Source organism: Rhamphochromis longiceps, linkage group LG3 (genome assembly GCF_057381845.1).
Source record: "Rhamphochromis longiceps isolate RC_006_pf linkage group LG3, R_longiceps_female_GT1.1, whole genome shotgun sequence".
Lineage (NCBI taxonomy): Eukaryota > Metazoa > Chordata > Actinopteri > Cichliformes > Cichlidae > Rhamphochromis > Rhamphochromis longiceps.
In genome coordinates this window covers 44,824,314-44,844,868 of record NC_140559.1, presented here as the reverse complement: position 1 = coordinate 44,844,868, position 20,555 = coordinate 44,824,314, and the positions used below count along the sequence as shown (strand labels likewise).

Genomic DNA, 20,555 nt, shown 5'->3' with positions numbered 1-20,555 from the left:
GAGAAGCTGTGGAGTTGTGGGTGTTTTTAAAGAGTCTGTAAAACCAGGCCGAAAAATCATTAAAATATATCTTTCTGTGCTGATGCTTCAGATAACCATCCAATATATTTTCACATGTGAAAAGATGTGTTGCGGCGTATCCACAGCTTCCCGAGTAGAAATCAAACTAACCAGGGCCACCAGTCCTTCCACCAAAAGGGCAAATGTGTAACTCCACTTGAAAAAAATATATATATCTATTAAAATCCCTCATGGGCCTTGTCGTGAAAATAAACGCATTATAAATTTGTCAGCTAACCCAACCCCTGAACTCCCTTCTGATACTGGGGCTTTTCTGATGCATGGACTTAATTAAGAAACCGTGAAATAAACATTAAAAATGTATGACTGGAAATTGCCGCAAGTTCCATTTCCCCTTTTCTCTACTCTTTTATAGTCTCGTCCATTGAATATACCAAAACAATGTTTAACAACTGTTCAGAGCATTAATTAAAGTTTTTTTGGTGTGAAAGAGCAATGCCAGGCGACGACACGAAGAAGGGGACGCTCAAGGGGAAAGGCTCTTGTTCCTGTCTCGCTCTCTTTTTCTAATGCTCACTCACCAGCTCCAACAAGCAGCACCCTCATCAGCTTGTGAAATTTAAACACGGCTTTGAGGAGCTTGTGCCTAATAATTAGTCAGTAGTCTGCTTTAAGACTGTTGAGGTAAACAGGGTTTAATTAGGAAGGGTAGAGCAATCTGGGACAGATGTTGTGCAGGAAGAATCACGCTGTGACTGTTTTCGGTCTGAGTTGCAGCGAAGGAGAGGGGGTGAAGAAAAATCTTGCTGTTGCAGATGGGGAGATTAACTAATTGTTTCGTACACATGGGTCTGGAGCTGAGTATGCTGCTGTACTGGTTGGGCTTCTGCTAGTCTCGGCATTGCATTTATGGTTTTCAGTAAAGTTGAGCATATCGATACAAATCATGCTAGTATCGATACAAATGCTGGTATTGGTATCGGATTGATACTAGACTTGATTCTGTCCTCTAAGTTCAGTATACTGAACCCGTTCATCAAGAAAGGAGACACATCGGTGCAGACAACACTCTTCTCATGCAGTCAGACTTCAACATTAATCCAGAGTACATGTAGACTACGTACACAGAGACAAATATATAATATATATTCAAATATATTCAGCCCACTGAACTGGAAATGAAAAAATATACCTCAAAGATGAACTATGAAAAATGTGTGAACCTTACTGTGTTGACGGTTAAATGTTTTAATTATCGCCTATAACACATTTAAAAAACAGAAGTTGCACCTTAGAGACAGGTCTTGAAAAATCTGAAAGATGTAATTATTGTGTAAAGTAAAGAAAAAATCTGTTTTCGTGCTCATTAAAATGTGTTCAGAATGAGCAAATTGATGATGATTAACTTGAGGAATTATGAACACTTCTCTCCTCTACTTAACCTGCCTTTATAAAGTATCAGTATTGCTATCGATATCGGGAATATTAGCCCAGTATTTACTTGGTATCGGCTCGATACTGAAATTTGCAGTATTGCACACAGGTAGTAATCATAACTTACATTTACAGCCCTGCTGCAAAGAAAAAAAGGGTGAGGGGCAGGTAGAATGTACGCTACCTAAAACCTACTGACGGGAGGGCCCCATCAAGGCCGCGAGTCACCGCTAAACCACATGAAGCTCTCCTCTTAACAGGCAGTGGCTGAATGAGGATCAACAGCAAACAATGTGGCAGTCACTGCACCATTTTGGGAAAGTAACAAAAGCAAACACACCTAAGGCGGGTTTTATGGATTCTAAGCCTTAAATAACCACGTCCGCTAAGCTGGAAGAACAGAGGGAGGGGGGGCAGGGGCGTGGGGGGGGGGGATTGTTGGGGGGGTGTGAGAACGAGAGAAAAGCAAAAACACATAGGAGAGACGGAGGAGGGCATGTTGGTAAGAGAATGGGAGCGTTAAAACAGAGATGATGAGAAACGGAGAGAGAGAGGGGAAAAGGGAGAAGAAGAAAAAGAGGTGAGCTTTGAGGGGCAGATGAGGATGACAGCAAGCTGTGGGAGGGAAGGAGGGAGAAGGAGTGAGAGAGGGAAAGAAAGATAGAAAATCACGCGTTCTTGACAGAAGCAACATGGCAGGATCACACAGCTATTTTTCATTCACACTCCTCTGCATTCGCACATGATTTCAAAAGGTACCCAAGCCCCAAGGAAGCCTTCCAGCAAACACTGTTTGCCAATTTTTCAAACCTGTCACTCCCTTTCGGTGTATCAGCTCGTGCTGTACAAAAGGGGCCTCCTCCTAGTGCTGTCGCAACTGTTGTTGTCATTGTGCCTGTGCACGGCAAACACGTGAGGCAGCGGCGGCGGCGTCCATTTCCTCACACAATCCATCCACCCTCGGATCAAACCTTATTGTGGGAGGGACACAGGGTGCGTGTGTTTTTTTTCAGGGGGGGTGCGGTGGGTTTTTCGCCGCCATTCCATTTGCGTTTTGACAGCACACAATATCCGTGCGGCGTATTTGAGTCAGAGCTGAAAAATCACACAAACGCCTGAAAGTATGAGCGGTATAAATAAGCCACGATGGCTGAGGCAATATATAAGAAACTGTACACATTGCCTAGTCAGTTCCATCAGCTGCAGTTTATGAAGTGGAGCTTGTTTCTTTTTTTTTTTCTTTTTTCTTTTTTTTTTACCTGGTTGTCTTCCTCGTCAACCTTTTTATACCTCCTGGATGTTAATAAAAACAGCTGAGCCTCTCACGCAGCCTTGCCTGGAGTGAGATACATGCTAAGCAGGCAAAGCAGATCAGGCCGCTGCTGCAGGTGGAACAGGTAAAATGCAGCTTGTGTTAGCGTTGCTCACGTCTGACAAACATGCACAGACACCTTCTTTTCCCCTCGTTTTATCACGCACTGAGGAACCCGGCGCTCACTGCCCACAGCGCTCATTATGAGCTTTGACACCAAGTCTGCAGAGGCGCAGAGGCCAGTAATCATACAGGAGCCAATGTGTGTTCCTAAAGGCAGCTATAGCTTTTCTAGAACGAGGAGGAGGGATATTATTATTGTAAGAGAATTCTTCAAGTTGCCTCTGCACACTAGCAATGTCTTATGGAGACTGAAATACAGCACCTCCTTACAGGATTAGATGCGTAAGATGAAATGGTAGTGGAACTGCAAGATTTGACAAAACAAAGGTGAGTGTTTATCATCACCAAGCGTAAAACATGGAGCGAACGTGTTCAAACACTGCAGGTAGTCTTTGGGAGCAATTTCGCAGCAACTTCCCAATCAGGCGCATTCATGTCGTCACACAGGCAAAGTCCCACTTCATTAGGCTGCATGCTTGCTGAGAGTCATTACGGTGAAGAGATACTCTCCAGCTAGATTCACACACACTCACACACAAATACAGACATGCACGCACAGTTGCACAAACACACAACTTCTGGAGTTCATTCCTGTTATTCTTGCTTCTGGTTTTAAGCTGTGGGCTGATGAGCTTCCTGTGTACCTCTTGTTATGATAGGGTGATTTACTGCCTTTCACTCTACGTACACAAACACAACCACATGGACACACACACACGCACACTTAGTCATTCGCTCTAGTCCTTAGGCATTCACTGTATGCATTCACCATTCCTTCTTTTTGATCCTTAACACCAGTTCCTTTAATCTCCCTGAATGAATTCATTGCTATTCAGCCATCATTCACTGGATTAATTGCTATTCCGTCGTCATTCTCCTCAGATATGGAATAAAATACAGACAACTTGTTTCATCTCTTGATTCATGACGAGATTGCGTGGAATGTTTAAAAAACACAAGATTTCAATACGTCCCATCAATAATAGGCTCGACCTTGCGAAGCATTTCTTGTCTCAAAAGGGCTGGAACTGCTGTTGTTTAGCCACATCAAGCATATTTTTTCTCTCTTCTTGTAACTTGTAACAGTGCTTATAACTGAGCCACAAAATTAAGCTCAGGCAATCCCAGTAGGTCAGCTGATCCCAGGGCCAGTCCATATTGGCTGGTGCCTCAGCTATTACCCTTTTAAACATAAAATTATCCAGTCTCACATAAGGCAAACTATTTAAGTTGTTTAAACTTCCCCACAATTGCTGCACAACTGCAAGCTGCCTTGTAACCCTCCTACAAGACCCGAATAAACTCTGGAGACTGTTATTCCTGTTATACGTCTTCAAAGTCCACTTGAGGTCTTCGCCTGAGGTGCATGTGCAGTCGGTTCAGTGTAATGTAAAGCAACCGTGGACGACTAAGATAGGTATAGCGATGTGTGCACAGACCCTGATGAAATTTACATCAATCGGACCAAAGCGTACCCTAGCGGATAAGTGTAATCTAGGCTTAATGCTGCGTCTGAATGAATCAATGGCACATCTGTTGTCACTGATACCTGCTCTGTTTTTACCGCTGCTCTACCTGGTTCTGTCTTTCCACGTACGCTCATGGAAATGTGAGATGGGTCTTTCCAAGTATGCAAGTTTGCATGTGCAGAGTTCATGAACAGAGCCATACCACCCAGTATAATTTACTGCAGATGGAATTCACGATCATCTTTTGGCTATAGTGGTCCCTCCTAGTATTTCAAATCTCTCTGTAGCAGTTTCATATTATGATTCACACATTTCGAGCAGAAATAGATGTAGGAAATGGTTAACCAGCAAGTAGAGCGCATTTGAGGCTTTGCCAAAATACTGGCCTTGAGTTAAAGAGCAAAGCATTGTGCAACCACTGATGTTCTCTCACTGTCTAATTTGATCTCATGAATCAAGAACTCAAAGTGGGAAGGGCAGTAAATCCCAAAGGTTCCCTAAGGAGATGTGACACAGAGAAGAGATGAGCCCACTGTAGTAAAGCAAACTGCTGCCAATTTAGTGTTCAGGGACCTTCATCTTTGAAATGCTCCCCGCTTGCCCAGATGGCTTTATCAAAACAGTTTAGCGGAACATGACGTTCCCACGCCTCATCCAACTTCGGGCCAAAGCTGTTAAAATACCGTGACTTTTTTTTAAGCAGGACGTTGCCCCTGAGCTCAGCTTTTGGCACTGGTGGGTCTGAATTACCGGGTACAAGCGAGATGAGAGAGCAGTGAAAACCTTTTAAAAAACTCCAGGCATATGGCCACGGGAGAAGTTGCAGTGGGTGGGGGAAGAGTGCGGCGGAGGTATATTGCCATAGTAACAATGGATAGCCCACCAAGGATTCCTGCGCAAACACAGGCATAAGGTTTTAAACAGCGACTGAGGACCCTAGCCAGTGTGCCTTCGTGTTCAAACAAAATCACGCTGGCACGGATAATGCTGGCATTTTTAAACATAAATTACAAGGTCTCCAATTGTCATGTCATGTCCCCAATTCACAGAGAAGAAGAGGCTGCTTCTGCAAAGAAAAGCTTATTCAAAGAGACTTTAAAGTGTAGGCACACACACATGCTCACACCCCGACGTAAATCTTTCAAATGTGCAGAGGAAGGGAAGGGAGGCAGGAACGGTTATGCATGTTAAGCACATTTGCGTAGACATCAAACGATTGCCCGCAATTGGCTTCACGGGGGAGAGTAATCTGCGCTACTCAAACATTTGATGCAGCACCCGCAGAATTCTGATGGTGATTAAACAGAAAGTAACAATCTTCCCTCTAAGTCCAGCTGGGGATCTCCGCGACGCACTTGTAAATGTCACCCGTGTAGGCACTTTGCCGCTTGTCGATGTCACTTTGAGCTCCCCTCACGTCACCAGTTCATAAGAGCCCTTCACTGTGTGATAGGCTTCCTTTATACACTTACGCTCACAGCAGTTTGCCTCCTTCCACTGAAGACTGTTATTAATATATCATTACATGCAGATTAAAAGTGATGAATCTGACGTAAAGTGAAGCTTAATAAGCAAATGCTGGGTGAGGAATAAAGTTGAGGCACAAAAAAAACAAAAAACAGGAAAAACCCAGTCATGTTTAAGCTGCTTTGTTTACCATTATTCTAATAATCTCGCTGCCCCGGACATGTCAGTTTGATTGATTTCCTCGCCTTTCTCCCCAATCCCAGACCTCATCAACCTCGACCCGAATGGCAACAAATGTAACAACATTCCCTTATTTCCCCCCACCCTGACTCTGTGGACCGGCTCCCCCTCAAGGCACTTCTCACCACTGAATCCACTCTGTAATTTAAAATTAGCTTTTGTGTCCCAAGTGTTGCACTGGAACAACTCAAAGAGTAAATGAACCTTGTCAAAGGCCAGTCTTTCAGTCTTGATTACAACCCCCCGTTTGTCTCTCCTCCATAATCGAAGAAAACTGAGCAAAAGCCACAGCTCAGAACACGTTCTTATTATTCAAGCACCTGGGGTCGCCCACTCATCGGCGAACCTAAACAGCAGGCCAGTTGTTTGCCCAGTGCAAAGTTTGAGAGAGAGACTAATGTGTAGTCGCTATCAAGAACTTTGTTGCCGGTAAGAGCGGAGGAGAAATAACTGGGAGGACTCAATCTCCTGAGATTCTGTCAGAAAAATAGTAAAAGGTGAAACCAAAGCAAGATAATAAACAGGCTATAGGGCAAGGTGCCGCAAATCAATACATGAAACCATATTAAATGTCTGGAGCTCCTCAATCCACAGTAGAATTTGTCTGACTAAAGCCAGTCGTCTTTGCTTTATATTGCAGTTTCCAACAGCGCCGGTCGAGGAAGTATATACACACAACGCACAAGGGCTGGTGTCAGACTATATACAGTGCCGTTTATTCTTGAAGGATGATACAGAGCTGTGCAAAAACTTTAACTGCTTTTTAGTCAAGACATCTTTTTCTTTTCTTTTCTTTTTAATCAGCAAAATCTACCACAGAAGCGCTGTATCATCACGAAAGTTATGAACACATATTTGAATCGCAGACCCATTACTCCAATGGTAACTAAGGCGCAACAGATTGTATTTTGATTATTATTGATCTAGTGAAGCCTAGTCATTTCCCAAAAGCCCAAATTAACTTCTTCAGACTGATTTTTCTCATTTTTCTCAAACAAAGTTCTAAAACTAAAAGATATTATTAGAAAAATGCTTTTAGTTCATCTTTTTTTACATGCGCCAAATCACAAAAGTCGGTATGTGAGGTGCTTTATATTGTAAGGTAAAGACGCTACAATAATACAGAGAAAACCCCAACAGATGACCCCTATGAGCAAGCACTTGGCAACAGTGGGAAGGAAAAACTCCGTTTTAACAGGAACATGCAAGATTCTATTCAATACAGTTTCATTTATATAGCGTCAAATCACCACAGTCCCCTCAAAGTGCTTTATAATGTAAGTTAGAGACCCTACGCTGCCACGAGACTGAAACTGTGGTTGTCTGTTATGCTTGATTTTCTGTCCATAACAACTGAATAATTGCTTCAATTCTAAAAAAATAAATAAATAAATACTGATTATGAAATCATACACTACTGATGCCACAGAACAAAAACTGGATTGGTCTCAAATTGCTGTCAATGCTTCTACTTCATGATAACACGAGTACAAAGACGAGATTTTTTTTAAATGCACGTAGGAAGCACTTATTCACATAGCTCTATGCAGCACAGAGAAAGAAGCTATCAGAGGGAACTGTACACCAAGAAAGAGGCAAATTGAAAAATTTGCTTTTTCAAAAAAAAAAAGAAGACTAGCTGTACTTCATATTTCAGCTGATTTGGTAGCAGCTACCTCGCGAGGCCGGTCGTAACTCCAGCTGCCCCGTGACCTTCATTCTTCAGCAGGCAGGCAGATTCTTCCAGCCTCTGACAAGATTTATCGGGCCTGGCTAATAGCCTGCTCTCTGCCAGGTAAGGTCCCATCGATACAGGGGCTTCTGCTGCCCCTGCCAGTACTTTGCTAATGAATATTTCAGCTTTTTTTTTTTCTTTCCTCCAAGCATATCTGCAGGACTTAATATACGTGGAACTGCGAACGTTTAAGCTGAAAAGGGTAAATATATACGCGCTGGCGTTGCAATAATTAGCTCAGCCGGGGCGAAGAAGTTCCAAGTCCTTTGCACTTGTGATTGCTGAGAGCCACGAAAAAAGGCGCGCTATCAACACCCGGACTGCTGGAGCTTGTTGTGGATTTTTAAAAGGTGTAGATAAAGTATTGCCCCCGCCTTCATTCTCCATCTGCTTCTTTACGCATGTGTGTAGAGAGTATATGTAATAACCAGACACACATACAAATATAATGAACTGCATTCCTTGGGTAAACACAGCTTCGCAGGCACACAAACACACATACACAGGATATTGAAACCCTCTCAGGCATGTCGCTACGCGTGTGCCTGGCGTGCAGGATGATGGAGAGGCTGAACTGCGGAGGCCCCCGTTTGCTCTCTTCTCCAGTCCTCGCAGGATGCATAAACACACACACACACACACACACACGTGCATACTGTACACCCACACACTTTATCACACCCTAACAAATGCACACATGCATCAACACAGTGAGCGAACCCACTGAGTACACATGCACAAACTTTCACACAGGTCCCCCCAGGCTTTGATGGATGGTCGGTGAGTGCTCTGCCTCCTGTTTCATACACATATAATCTCATTTGGGGGCCACATGGTGGGAGCCGCACCAAAACAGGGCTAATAGAAGCAGTCAAGCTGTCCTATTCCTCCCCTACCCAAGTCAAGTCATATCCATTATAGTCTGCTGCTTAGTAAATATGCATGACTGCAGCCTGTTAATAAAAAGGCAAATCCTTTGGAAAGAAAAGAAAAGGAAAAAAAAACAACAACAAAGCCTTTGGATGCATTATTTATCGCGGACAATTCTTACTTTGTCTTATGCAGTCAGGAGGTCTCTGTCCATCTTAATATTTCAACAGATTTTCAACACGAAAAAAGGACTTTTAAAAATGTGGGAAGAAAGACAGAACAGGTGCAAAAACCAAAAAAACAACAAAAAACTGAATCCAGAATGAACGCTCTACTTATTAAATACGGTCCAATTACATCTTTGAACTTGTCAACTTTCCCCCTGTCGACACCATGAGATACATACACACGCACACACACACAGACACGCACACATATTGTCTTACTAAGTCCAGCATCCTTCCTCTGCCCAGCTGGGAGACCGCATGCCAGTTAAAGCCTCTTTTTCTCCACCTGTCAGCTTAATAAACAAGTTCACTTTTGCCCTGAGGAGCTTTACAGTTGCCTGCCGGTGGCAAAGGGTGGCACTTAGGGGTAAATTATGGATGGGCGTGTCTGGCTTTCACGGCTCTTATTCTCATTTTCATGAAGGCCACATGTGACAACATGGCTGATGCTGGATGGGGTTTTAAATCACCACCCCTCCCCGACAGGTGGTTGTGGGAGCAAAGGGAAGCGCCTGTTCATACACTAAAATGAACTGAATCAACACCAAGAGACCAAATGACCTGTGACCTTTCCCCCCCCACATTATTATGTACCTGCCAGACGCTGTTGCAATTTTGATGAGGTGCAATGTCACAGTAAGCTATTGTTCTGCCTATTAGTCTCACAAACAGCCCCTCTTACTTTTTGATCTGTGTTGTGAGCCAACCTGTCAACAGGGAACTTACTGGGGGGGTGTAGCAGCACAGCAGTAGAGCTAAGTGCTGTTCTCATTTAGCTGAGCTCCGGCCTGTGGAGTCGATACGAGGGGACAGTAACGGGGAAAGCAACGAGGCTAGCATAGCATATCATAAACCTTGGGAGCCTTGTAAAAGTCAATTTACTGTACAAACTCCTCAGAACAATTGCCGTGAAAAACAAGTGTGCAATATGGCGAGCGCGCGGTGATTGATAGTGCCACAGGAAAAGCAAATCTGCAAATATGAATCGGCTTTATCCTGGTAAGCCCTATCTAATGTGATCGCTGCCGAGTATGAAATGAAATTCCATTTTCGATGACATCAAATTGAAAGAAGCGGCGAGGAGAAGGTGGCATCCTCGACACTGCCACTTACAATCAGCAGCGTGGAGAGCAATCAAGGTGGCACGCGGCTTAAATTTCTCGTCTTTTTGTTTTTTTCTCGCCTCCCTCACTTCACTCCCCCCATGTTATCGTGACAAACGTTGCAGGTGAGTCGAAGCTTTTTTGCCCTCCGTGATGGCAAGCGCTGCGATTTTTTATGTGCTCGCTGCCATATGCAAAGAAAAGAGGGAGGTGAAGAAGAAGGGGGAAAGAAATGAAGAAATGCTTTCGTGCTATAAGTAAAGGAGGTGCGGGGAGGAAAAAAAACACACTCAGTATTAAAATATTACGCAGAGTAATATAGCAGGCACTGTAGCAACCAGCCGTTGCAATCTCTCCCTGCCTTTTTCTCTCAGTCGCCACCATTTTCTGCCCATATATCAGGTAAGTCTAATCCTTAGATTAGTAATTGCCTTAGAGCGAGTGCATTCAAATCACCAAACCACATTATACCAGAAAATGCTGCCCGCTGCAGTTTCATGAGTATTACTGAGCTCTCTTACTCCCTCCATTTTCCTTTAGGAACATAAACAACAAAAGCCCGAGCAGCCGTAGATTGAATTAAGCCGTAATAGATCCAAAACAATTTTGATCAAATTAGACACAGTCAGCAGTAGAAAGGACGAGCACTAATAATAATAATGAGGCATTAAACAAACCAGCTCATTGCACATTATCTTATTTCTTACTAAAGACAAGATTTCAAGATTATTCATTTTTCCCACCATTTTTGGCATTCTGTTGGAAATTTCTGTGAAGCTGAAATGTTTTCATTACCAGTTTTGCTAATTTGATAATGGTGCCAGTTGGCCAGAAATGTTTAATCTGGGTCCTAATGATGTGCGTTTGGAAATCCCGTGTCTGGGATCAGAAAATCCAACTTAGTTTTGTGCCAGTTTTTCAAAGCAGCATTAGACCGAAGTGCACGGACGCAAGATTACCAAATCTCGAATAGCAGCACTCTAAAGGCAATTACATATCACAGTGTGGGATGCTAGCTGAGCAAAGAACAGCAGGTAGAACAGCCAGCAGTGAGGGTCGACTCTAAGTGGTTTTAAATGAAAGGACGTAGAGCTGTGCAATAAAGCAATGTATTTAATGCTTCAGTTTCCTTTTTTTTTCTTTTTTATTAAGCAGAACAGTCATCTGACAGAACCAAAAATACACAATCCCCAAATGCATTATGGGTTGTTTTCATAATGTATGTCAAATTCTAAAATAATAATATCCCGCGGTTAAATCTGAACAATCAATTTTCATGATCTGGCTCAGTCGAAATCTGATCTGATTATATCAACCAGCCACATGCCCAGCTATCTGCTTACCTGATTTTGCAACTGTCTGGCTCACATTATAACAAAGCAAAATAAGTGACCTGAATCAACAATTAGATGGAGACTGGGGCATGACTAAACCTGTTAAAGTTCTGACAGACTCAGCAGAACCTTTTAGCAAGTAATTGTCTTACTGAGCTGAATGAGTCACTAGCTCCCACTTATGAGAGTTTGATGCCTGTATATGTGTATTTAGAATACAAAAAACACACGCAGTGGGCTGAAATCAGAGACATGATTACATGATCCTAAATGCAAGCATTAATATAGAGGCTAACTGATCCTTTGTCAGTTTAAATTGGTGCACTTGTGGGTTTTTACAGGTGTTTAGGCAGCTACATTTCCTAAGTTAAAACAAATGATGCCGTAGGCAAAAAGCTACATTTCCATATTGGTTTCCTGAACGTCTTAGAGTCTGAAGGGCAATCGCATCCTATGTTTTGGCTACAACCACCACCCAAGTGACCTCCATTTGCATGGCGATACTGTTTGTCTTATATAAGTGCAGAGGGGCGAGGGTTTGCCCTATGCAAATCAGATGCTTCGCGGCCATATTCAGCTCGTGCAGGAGAGGTGCAGGAGGAACAGCTGGCCGGAGTGCACGAGACGAGCACCGGGGAAGCCGGGTTAAGGGCAGCGTCCAGTTATGCTTGCCGCATCAGCCCCGAGGCAAGATAACCTGGTGTAAGTGGTTGGACGGCGGCTTTGACTGCCCTGAGGGGCTACGCTGCAAGAGCAGAGAATACAAGCTGCTGTGGCTCACTACTGATTAAAAGTGATCCACCTGGGCACGAGCGCCGCTTTGAAGTGTAATGATAAAACAAAAGCTGATGGCTTGTGCTAATTCAGTGACTAAGTGATTTCATTCCTCACAAGGTTGGATGGTATTATTTTTTTGCCGCTGCGCAGAACAGAAGCTACTGCCAAAAGTAATAAAGTTAAGTGTTCTGTTAAGTGAATGCGCTTCTCATCAGCCTTTGGATGGAATGGCTTGGCCGTGCGTATATAAGGAGCAGTTAGACCACGCATAATGTTGTGCGCATATAGCAAAAAAAAAAAAGAAGAAGAAGAAAATAAAGACAATTACAAATGACATAAGCTGCAATCAATGGAGTGACAGGAAGAGATGAAATGTCAGGTCTGCTGCTGCTCCTGTTCAAACTCAGCAGCAGCTGGGTGACACGCTGGCTTCTCCCTCACAGTTAGCTCAACTTAATGACTCTTTAAATGTCTGTCGGGCTAAAAAGAAAGGTTCGCCTCACTGATAAACTTCCTCAGTTGCCTGGTTACCTGCCCGAGCAGGTTGCCTGTGCGGTTACTGTAAGATTAGGAGAGCGAGAAGGGAGAAAGATGGAACCCGATACCTCCGACATTACAGTCAGTGGTCAGCACTTTTCTCCCTCTCTCGCTGTCCTTCTCTCTGTCTTTCCACCCAACCCCAAGTCCCTTGTGAAACAGTGGGGGCCATTCTCTATACCGCTAACAGGGCCGTCATTCTTGCGCCCGTCTCTATTTCTTCCCACAGATGGATAAAAAAAGCCAGAAAGAAAGGTTTTGTGTGTATGTGTGTGCGTAACAAAACACGTGCACGGTGACAAATGTTCCGAAAGAGAGTTACAAGAAACTAATTGTGGCCAAATGTGAAAAAAGGGTCAATCTGACATTTAAATTAGCTCAGGAACATGAGTTTAGGTCTAAAAATGTATGAAACGTGATAAAAAAAAAGCAGCATTCTTTGATCTTATCATTTTCTAACACTTTTTTTGTGCACAACTTGTTCCCATAAGCGAGGCGCACGAGTTTCCTAGAGTGTTTCATTATGTCCTTAGCCTCAGAAGCACTCGCCAGACAACAGAATATTTTTAGATGCAGTGATCTTAAAATCAAGAGCGTGACCGCTTCACTACTTAATCTCATACAGAGGTGGCTGTTTAATGCCATAATTGGAGCACATGAGCACACACCTTCTCTTCAGTTAGCTCTCTTGTGTAGCCATTTAATTATGTCCTTATGACCCAAACTGAATGCATCAACAGTAAGTATTCACTGAGCCCAGAGGGCATAAATGGAAATTTGAACACATGCTATAAGTTGTATATTCAATGATAAACCAGCTATATGACACAGTGATCTTAGATGTTATTGCCCAGTAGAGCACTAAGCACATTTTGTACCATTTTAATGCCATTTGGGTTCCAAAATTAAGCACCTGTGAATCAAAAAATAAAGAAATACATTTTAAAAATGCGCTGCAGATTGTTGTTGTTTTTCCTCCTCCAAGATGCTGGATGGTAAGAAATGCACAGTCCATAAAAGTTAGCGGTGCATTAATGTAGAGAGTAAATAAATAATTATATAAGTGGAGCATAGTGACACACAATACATGCCGCTGCCGCAGCAGCAAATAGAGTGCCCTTTTAATTATGCAGGAGACATCCGAAAACAACAGCACTCCTCACACTCTGGGAAGCAGCTCAGTGAATGCACTATATTAGAGGCTGTTAGAGACAGAGCAGGGAAAGAGAAGGAAGAGAAGTTAAAAGAGGGCTGAAATGATTTGAAGGGGAGAAATACAGAGGGGAAGGAGAGAAGGGCATAGAGAGATGACAGTAAAGATTAAAAAAGAAAGCTCTGTAGGGGAAAAAAGGAGTTGGGCTGTGCGGGCTAAGATGTGGATGAGGCTGGAATAAATAGAGGGAGAGGAAGAGCTACGGGGGGGGGGGGGGGGGGGGGGAGGCGGCACAGGTGGATGCAAGACATGCAAGGGAGTTCTACAAAGGTCCAAGGAAGAGTTAGAGGGGAAGGGGAAGAATATAAGCAAGAACAAAGATATCTAAAGGAGAAGGGGGAAACCAGGAAATAAAAAAGTGCAAGCAAGCGAGCAACACTACCGATTTCAAAAGGAGTAGTGCTGACACAAAGTAAAAGAAAGATCAATAATTCATTAGACTTCCATAGGAAAAAAAAAGGAAAAATACAATGGTGTTCTTTTTCACGAAAACGCAAATAAGCTGGCTTCATTAAGTATTATCTTTGATTCCTCGCTGTTGCTTCACCTAACAGTGCAAAAGCAGCCAGAGAAATATAATGACCGAGTCCATAAAAGCGCACACTTCCTCAACTTTAAAAATCTAATAGCGTCACCTACAAGTTCTGTCTGTGCTGTGAAAGAAAGAAGAGAATTAAAGGTGGGGGGAGAGGGGGGGGGGGGGGAAGCAAGGCAAAAGAAAAAGGAAACATGAAAGGGGAAAGACGAGTGGAGGGCGGATACGTGTGGAAGAGAAAGAGCAGTAGGTACAAGACGGCATACATTTATAAACATGGATGAAAAGAAAAGACGGAGGATGTGAAGCTGAAGCACAACATGGGAGTTGATATAAAAGTGTCAGTTTTCACTGCGAGGTCAATGAATTGATGCAGACCTTGAAGCACACCGTGATGTTAATGTGACTCGGGGCCAGATGTTCTTAGTCAAGTAGATTCTCTCAAAGTGACTCAGAGCCCTAACAAAGCCACATTTGTGTTGCATCTACCTTTTCCCTTTTTCTTTTGCCTTTGTTCATTTTTTTTCCTCCCTTGCATGAGAAGAAAAGGTAGCCTTGTCTCAGACAGAGGGCAGGGCAGAGGGGAGTGCAGCCAGCCCCTGCCATGCATGCGCCCCTCTGGGATAAAATAACTGCAAACCAAATCCTTATGTGAGCTGTCTACAGTTTTCTAACACATATTGCCAAGGTTAAGAGTTGTGACACCCATGACGGAAAAGGCAGCTTAACACGCTGAGATAAAAGTCCAAAATAGTCGGACATTTGGTTAAGTTGTAACAGTATCCTTTCCTGAGCTAATCTAAACCCTTTCTCTTTCCTTTCAATATTACATGTGAATGGCACTCCAAACCAAAACAGATCAATACCGCTAACTTGACACACATTAGCACCATAAAGGCAACAAGACTACTGAGACTAGCCCTGTCAGAAAGCATTATGGGAGAGAGAACACTAAGAGGAAAAAGCAGAAGACATTTAAGAGTAGTGAAGGGAGACAAAAGAACACTGAAATGTGTCTTCTTACCTGTTTGTTGTACTTGTTGATAGTTTGACTGCTGTATTCAGAGCAGTGGTCAGATCCAAGGGAAATGTTATCTCCGGTGCCAACAAAGGTATTGGCAGGGGGCAGGTCCTGAACTGCCTGGTGCTTTTTTCCAGCTGTCGGCGACTGCGGGTGAAGCTGCACTGTGGGCAGTGGCGAGCTGGACTTGTAGTGCCGGGCCAGATCTGGGCTTCCCGGCCCTCCGTTGACTGAACGGTAGCGGCCCATGCCAGGGCTGTCGGACAGCTTCTCGTTGACGCCGTCATAGCGCTGCCCGTTGGGTTTCGAGGCCTCTACAGTGACAATGCTGCTGTAGAGCGGCTGTTTGGACTTTTGTTTCTTCTTATCTTTCTTGGGTTTCTTAGATTTGTCATGCTGCTGTGGTGTAAAGAAGTCTTCATGGTCTTTTTTGCCAGCTTCATAACCGTTCTTGTTCTTTGGGCGGCAATAACGGGCCATGACAACAACAAGAATGATGAGGATGACTGTCATGATGCCTGAAACTATTCCAATTACAATACTTAACCGCTGTTTGCTTAGGTCATAGTTGGGGTCGCCGGCGATGTTGGTGTTCAGAGATGTGCTCAGGCTCTTAGCCACCTGGGCCTCCACAGCTGAGGAGTTGGAAAGTGTCTCGTTAACATACACATGAACTAGTGTGGTGGTGCTCTGCGAAGGCTGCCCCTTGTCATTCACCTGAACCACCAGTCTGTGGAGGCCATGATGCTTCTGCTCCAGCTTTGCCATTAGCGAAATCACCCCTCTCTCTGCATCAATCTCAAAAAGTCTGAAGGGGTTACCCCCAATGATGCTGAAGTTCAGGACCGCATTGATGCCAGTATCTGCATCACTAGCTGTGACGGTTCTGACCACAGTTCTGATGTTAGTGGAGGGAGGAAGAAGGGTGTAGGAGCTGTTTATTGGGAAAGTGACAGATGGAGCATTGTCATTTTCATCCATGACAAAGAGTGAAACTGTGGCGGTGGCAGATTTGGGAGGCTCACCTCCATCCACAGCCTTGACGCGGAATGTGTAGGTACCTTTCTGTTCTCGGTCAAAGGACAAGGTGGAAAAAATAGTCCCGGTTTCATTCTCGATAGAGAAAATGTCCTCCTCTTCCTCAATAAAGAGGCCCATTTCTGCATTTTGGTCTTTATCTGCATCGATTACTGTAACCATGCCAACTGGGCTGTTAGGATCAAGGTTCTCTTTGACATAAAAGGTGAAAACATCCTGCATGAACTTTGGCTCATTGTCATTCTTGTCGGCCACAAGGACGACCACTGTTGCAGAACCCTGAAGGGTGTTTATGCCCTTATCTTTGGCTATCACTTTGAATTCGTAGCGCTCTGTTAGCTCTCTATCCAGAATGGTGTTTACTCGGATGTCTCCACTGTCTGCATCAATAGAGAAAATCCCATTTACTGATGAGTCTAGGGAATAGGCTATTTCAGCATTCCTCCCACTATCTGCATCTATGGCTTTCACTGTTGTCACCCTCTCACCTGGTGCATTGTTTTCCGGAAACGAAACCTCTACTACATTCTGGCTGAAGATAGGAGGGTTGTCATTAGTGTCGCCCACTTTGACGAGAAGAGAGTTATTACTCGCCAGACTGGGGCTCCCAGAGTCCACGGCCACTATGACCACATTGTATTCCTGTGTTGCCTCAAAGTCCAGTTGTGCAGACGTGTGGAGAAAATATTTCTTTTTATTCTGCTCGCCCTCCATCTCACTGGCCGGTTTGAGCTGAAAGGGCACATCTCCTACCACTGTGCAAGTCACTATGCCATTTTCCCCCTGGTCACGATCTGACACCTGAACTAAAGCAATGGGTGTGTCCACCACCACATCCTCAGCCACATTGGCTATCCCGTCTTTTAAGAAAATGCGTCCAATTTTCCGAATTTCTATAGCAGGCACGTTGTCGTTCTCATCCTTGATGTTCAGCACCACTGTGGCCTTGTCCATCTTGGGTGGCTGGCCTCGGTCACGGGCCATTACTGTAAACCTCAGTTGGCTCACTTCTTCACGGTCAATGCGGTGCAACACACTCAGCCACCCCGTGCTCTCATCCAACCTCAGCAGTCTCCTTACTGACTCTGTGGCTGCCCCAAACACATATTCTATTTGACCATTAACCCCCACATCTGCGTCAGCCGCTTTGAGCTGGAGTATGGGGGCGCCAGGGGAGCTGTTTTCAGGCAGGTCAGCCTCATACACACTTTTCTCAAACCGAGGGCTGTTGTCATTCACATCAGTTATCATTACTCTAAGAATGGCCTGAGAGGAGCGAGGGGGATCTCCTCCATCCCTAACACGCAGTGTAAGCTCATAGGAGTCTCTCTGTTCCCTATCAAGGGCCCCCTTAATGATGAGTTGAGGCTGCTTCTCTCCATCAGTAGTGTCAGCAACTTGCAGTTCAAAGACACTGCTCCTGCTCGCTCCCTCCTCAAATCTCCTCTTTCCTGAAAACGAATCCCCAGAAGACCCCAATCGCCTTGAATTCTCCCCATTGTCCTGAATGAGCTCATATCTCTCTATTCCATTTCTGCCAAAATCTCTGTCTGTGGCTGTGGGCAGCAGATAAAGGGTTCCAATGGGTCTGTTTTCCTCCACAGAAAGTGTCAGGACAGGGGAAGGGAAAGACGGGGTGTTATCGTTTATATCTAATATGATGACTTTTCCCTCAAAGAGGTCGACCCAGCTCTGCGCTGGTCCTATCACCGACACTTCAAAATCAATAAAACATTCGTTTTCATCAAATATCATTTGGCACTGCTGCAGTTTTTCACGGTCTATCCGCCTCTCGTTGGTGGAGAGCTCACCTGTAATGTTGTCTATCTTGAAAAAATCGGACCCGGATTCGAGGGTGAACGTCACCTCACCGGACCCGGCGACAATGCCCAGGTCGGTGGCTACGTTCCCTACTCTGACATCTGCTGGTCCCTCCTCAGCTAAACGGTACCGGAGCACTTGCTTGGCAGCGGGCTGATGCACAAGCTGCAAGATGAGCATGCAATAGTACAAATAGTCCACTGCACCAGTAGTCCTCATTGTTCAGCCCAGAGAAGGAAGGGGGAATGGAGAGGAAAAAAATGTCCACTTTAATAATAAGTGAAAAAAAATCACTAATAGAAAGTCCGAATATGGGAAGGAAATATCGCTTTCATTCAGAGCGAAGCCTTCTGGTCTGGGATGCGTGAGACTTCATCCTCCCGGACTTTTCTCCTGCTGCAGTGAAAAAAAATCGGCAAACCCACGGGCTTACCCAGCTCTCCTCTGCTTTCCCTCCTTCGAATGTCTCTCCTTCCTTTCTTTTAGTATTTTCTGTTTGTTTGTTTTAAAGTGATGTAGAGAACAAGCCGGATTTTCCGTGTGCCCCGGACAGTGGCCCCCTCCTCCCAAAATATCTGAATGTCATGCGTGTAAAAAAAAAAAAAAAGCCGAAACGTTATAGTCCGAGCATCAAATAACCAGAAAGTAGATTCAGTCCAAGCCGCTCCGTTTTACTCACAGTTTGTAGACGCTCCTCTCTCTCGCTCCCGCTCTTTTAATTTTTGGGTGAGGCTCCAGTATTCCTCTGTATTCCTCTGTCCGGTGATATGTCCATATATGTCAGAAGATCATTTAAATGCCCGCTCAGTTCAGACAAGTCATCACCCGGCCGACTGTGTTAACAGCTCGTTAACTGTCTTGAGCTCGGCGATACGAACGTAAGGCAGAAATTACCTGCCCGGCTGTCTTCCTCCAAGTCACTTGCAACTAGCAGAATAGTACTCTCGCTCTATCTCTTTCGCTTCTTTTTTACCAGCTTGCTGCACGAATGTGTAACCTACTGGAAAAAAATCAGGGTAATATTAAAAATAGAAAAAATACATATACAAAATAAAACAAAACAAAGATGGAATGTACATCCGAAGCAGTTATTGGGAAGCGGTTGGTTTAATTTCTCACTTTGTCCAACATATCCCTCCTGTTCCCACACCTGCAGACGCGCCGCGTGTGTTGGCAGCCCCTATCTGCAGCACTGTGAGAGGGATTCACAAATGATATTGCAGTCTCTCTCTTTCCCCCCTCTCTCTCTCCCTCTCTCCACCCCCTCCTCCGTTCGCTTCTCCCCCCCCCCTACTCCAGCAGCGCACGTAAACAGGGTCGGACTTAAAGTCTCGATCGCCAGGTCTAGAGGCCAGCAGGCAATATTAGGAAAAATAATAATAATAATAAAGGGGGAGACATATGAGGAACATGCACTCAGACGTTCGTTTTCATCGGTGTTTTCTCGAGACGTGGCTCGGCACTTTGCGAGGATCTCTCGGATGCTTCGTATTAATCCATTAACATCCTATGTTGTGGCTATGGCGAGAGATCAGATTCAAAACAAAACCAAACAAAACTGTGATTTGAAAATCTTGAACGTACCGCTCTTATACTATTTTCCACCCTGTGCTGCATGAGATTACCCGGAACGCAAATCCAGAGTGCAACTTTTACGCACTGCCAGACCGACACAAGTGATCGGTTTCAATGTTACCTACACATGTTACAACTTGCGTGGTAAAACAAAAAAATCAGACAGTGTAAGTTCTCGGGTTTTAACACGACAGCAGCAGCAGGACAGGAGAGACGGGACAGGGCTTCCTGTGTGCGCAGTGCTGTGGTTTCCCTGTGGTTACTTATACGAATGCGTGTGGTCTCCAGTGGCTGTGCTCTCCGACGCGGCAAGCTCCGTGTCTTTCGGCTGCGTGTTGCTCAGTCCGCTCAGCGTCCAGGAATGTGAGAGACCGTGTCTATGAATTCATTTCCACAAAGAGGGAATAAGACCCCCCCCCAAAAAAGGAAAATAAATAGATCAGCCCTGCATGGCTATCCAGACGATCACAGCAAAGGGTTTCGTTATTTCGGCCACTGCGCAAACCCCACTTCCCTGTATCAGATTAGTGCGTGTGTGTGTGTGTGTGTGCAGTGTGTGAATACTACAGTTGTCATTTAACTGCTTGTGCAGGACACATTTTCTGAGAGACATCCTTGACATGCTCGCGGACGCTCTCTCCAGCAGCATAATTTCATTGCCTGCGAGGTACGTAAATGAGAACATTTTTAAGGTGCTTAAGGT

The 20,555-nt window shown here is 44.5% G+C and overlaps 1 protein-coding gene across 11 annotated transcripts in view; it reads right to left on the bottom strand.

Annotated features, from left to right (window-relative positions):
• Window positions 1-19,489, bottom strand: part of pcdh7b (protocadherin 7b) — a 123,997-nt gene extending 104,508 nt beyond the window's left edge. For 9 of the 11 annotated variants that reach the window (XR_014909784.1, XM_085399530.1, XM_085399557.1 and 6 more), the window contains exon 1: window positions 15,422-19,472. Coding sequence is in view for 10 of the 11 variants with exons in the window: in XM_085399530.1 (XP_085255656.1) it covers window positions 15,422-18,496 (3,075 nt within the window). In the remaining variant the exon portion in view is untranslated. Of the gene's footprint in view, window positions 1-15,421 lie in introns of all 11 variants that reach the window. The other 2 variants (XM_085399548.1, XM_085399540.1) reach the window with 2 other exon arrangements.
• Window positions 19,490-20,555: the final 1,066 nt, after the last annotated feature.